General features: G+C 38.6%; 1 protein-coding gene across 1 annotated transcript; it reads right to left on the reverse strand.

Moving 5' to 3' along the window:
* Window positions 1-1,289: 1,289 nt before the first annotated feature.
* LOC149178245 (LOB domain-containing protein 40-like) lies at window positions 1,290-2,888 on the reverse strand. The gene is made up of 3 exons (XM_089422033.1): window positions 2,699-2,888; window positions 1,517-1,687; window positions 1,290-1,369 (listed from the first exon to the last, which is right to left on the reverse strand). The coding sequence occupies exons 1-3, from the start codon at window positions 2,886-2,888 to the stop codon at window positions 1,290-1,292; spliced, it is 441 nt and encodes a 146-aa protein (XP_089278159.1).
* Window positions 2,889-3,285: the final 397 nt, after the last annotated feature.

Below are 3,285 nucleotides of genomic sequence, written 5' to 3' on the forward strand. Positions count from 1 at the left end.
AACACTTTTTTTGCCTCTTCATGCAATTGCTAGTGTTAGATTTTTAGTTAGGAAAGTTGATACTACTTGTACTTACATGCTTATATCTGTTCTTGCTTAGTCTTCATAGTTGTCAATAAACTTTTGTTCATTATGTTGCTGGTTTTTTGGTCATATTAGGTTAAAATAGCTAGATCTTTGGTTTTCCTAGTCTTTGTTTGATTAGTTTTGGAAAATAGTGTGCAGAATACCTGTGATACCTCCCTGCCTACCTTTCCTCCATCATACAACCTGCTCTAACCCCCTAACTCAGATTCCTTCCCTTAATTTGCCACATTCTCTCACTTTGCCCCAATTTTTACATTCTTGTGCAACCTTAGTTTCTCCATCCTTGAACAACTCCAATCACCTTAATCACTCCTCAACTTCATTCCCCTGGTTCTAGACTCCTTTACATCCTCATCCAACCTTCATTCCACTTTTCTACTGTTTCCCCACCATCAACCCTCCAAAATCCTCTTTCAGAACATCTTGTAGAACCCCTGCAGACTTCTTATAGAAGATCACGTGAGCAGTTTTTCAAGATCTGATCACTGTGAAACTCTCTGGAAGGGTGCTAAGGACCACTTAGGCCCTCTTCTCACCTTCCCAACCTCCTGCAAGCGCTTACCCCATTTCCTTTCGCCAATTAACCTCTGCACAATAAAAAATAGTCAAAGCACATGCATAATAATTTTGCAAAATTACTCAAAAATACAAAAAGATGGTTTTTCCATATTTTCCTTCAGAAGTGGCTTAGTCACATGCGTTTTACCTTTCCAAGAGTCAATGGCATCTATTACAGCAGCTTTCATCTCTTTTCTTGCACCAGTAGGGTTAGTCGTTAAAACTAGGGTTTGCCAGGATTTGCATTTCCTTTCAATTTTCCGCTCCTTTCTCCAAGTAGATTAGCCTCTTTTGAGTTAGCTTTTGCCCATCATAGTTAAAAGCTTCTTCTAAGAGCTCATAAAAGTTGACTTAAGCTCCTAGCAGACTTGTACCAGCTGATCAAGTGACAAAGTGCGACAAGAGCTAGTACTTGTGCATATAGCACTGTCGCTTGCAAGTTTATTACGAACCACAGGAATGATAAAAGTAAAGTGAACCCTAAAAATTAGGGCATTATTGCTGCAATACTAGAACCCACCACTACCAACCACATACAACTTAAAGTTACATAGGTCGTGGTAGTACTCCATTTCCGCTCTATCTACGGTTAGTGATTCATCATGTTCCTTCCCTAATATGAACGTGGAATATTTCTAATATATTCATCTTTCGCTAAATAACCCGTTGTCTGCAGCATTTCCTACGGCATTTGTTACGCCACCCCTGTCGTCAGATATGTTGCCTGAATGAATGTGGTTACAAATAGGTGTACGTTCAACTTCTTTTCGTTTCGGTTTCGCGTGCTAGAGGCCCTTCAGTCTGTCTCTCGCCTTAACTGATCTGGGAAAGCAAAGGACGCCCATCGTTTTCATCGGCAGGATATTCTCACCAATCGAATACGAAGAATTGCCCTCTGGAACTGCACAGAACGATCCCCGCAGGATGCTGTCCTCCCCCGTCTGGCACTGTGCCCAGTTCCCAGACAACGCAAGGCCTACTGATCCATAGACTGGATTTACCATCCTACCGCATTCTTCGTATAACAGGGACCTGAATATAGCTGCACTACCCAGCACAAAAGCTTAGTTTATGGATTATGGTGTGGTCTTTCTCTTGTAAATTTTGCAATTGAATAAGGAAACTACTCACGAAACATATAACATGACAGTCCTGGCAAACTGGACGGTGGATCGAATATAGAACAATTGAATTCCAATTCAGTTTGTGTTTTTGAAACGCTTGGTCACGCATGATATGCATAATTGAAATAGGTAATCTACATCTCCATAATTGATTTGATTAAGATGGGTTCATAATTAAAGCTGCTTTGCTATCTAGATATGGATAACAAAATCTTGAGGTTTCGGTTACACCAAAACCGAGCGGCAGCAGTAATCGTGTTCATTAGGTGTGGTAAAATATGGTATCAGAGATTAGATTCAATTCTTATATTATATTTGGGTTATTGGAATAATTGTCACAATAAAACTCAACATATTGAAAATCAATTATATAGATTAACAACCAAGGTGCAATCTTAGTATTAAAACGATTTTAAAAATTTACTGCAGCAAAAACCTGAACAAAAAAATATCGAAGCAAATAAACCTCTCCCACCAGAATGTGCATGCTCAGTTGCGGCTGGAGATCCAATCATTTCTCATTAGGGAGGTCCAGATATAGATCCGATTTCATAAATAAAATACAGGTAGTTGTAGATTTAACAAATTTATAAATAGAACTGAGATAAGTTAGATTTAAAGAATTTAATGTCAAAGTGTATATTCAGCAGCTGTCGACTGCTAATTTTCCAAATATTTGGCAATTAGCAGATTGACAACACCGATGTCCTTCTGATTAGGTAATATTGGGAATCAGCCATCCATATAACAATGGAGCTAGAGATTAAATCATTTTTCAATAGGAAGGCCCAGATTTAGAACCAATTTTATAAATAAAATATATATAGGTCTAGATTTAACAAATTTATAAATAAAACTTAGATAGGCCTAGATTTAACAAATTTATAAATAAAACTTAGATCGGTCTTGCGCTAATATGAGAGAATTACCAGGTCTCAAATGCTCGGGGCCTTTGCTAATGAGATTTGTCAGCCCAGCGCGCCGATAGAACTTCGCTAAGAATATAGCGGCGTTCGCCTGCGACTCTGCAGTGCTTATCCACTGGAGGCAGGGCCTGAGAACGCAGGAATCGCTGCAGCCCTTTCGCAGAACTCGGCATCCATTGCAGCTCATCCTCATGGTATGATTTGATATTTGATCAGACAAACAGACAGCATACAAGAAAAGTAGTCGTCCTTAAGGCGGTTGTGGGGAAGGGGGTCCGGGCTACTATGAGTTCAAGCGCGCTGTCCTCGAAAGCAAAATAAATTGAAAGGAACATGGATGTCATTATTTCTTGATTCTTTTTCCATCGAACAAGAATAGATTGGGACCGTTGGACCACGGGTCTTTGAGACCTCTCTAATAACAAATATTAATTGTCAGAGGTTTTACAATTATAAGGTCTTCGGAAGGAATTAAACCCATTTAAAAAAATGCAAATCTAAAAACAAAACAATTCTGGTCATTCTTTTATAATATAATGTATTCTAAAAAATGTGAACGTTTAGATTTTTTGTTTCTAGTTTTTAGTTAT

Source organism: Pinus tabuliformis, chromosome 4_1, assembly GCF_031772625.1.
Source record: "Pinus tabuliformis cultivar Carrire ecotype Pingquan chromosome 4_1, CPIR1, whole genome shotgun sequence".
NCBI lineage: Eukaryota > Viridiplantae > Streptophyta > Pinopsida > Pinales > Pinaceae > Pinus > Pinus tabuliformis.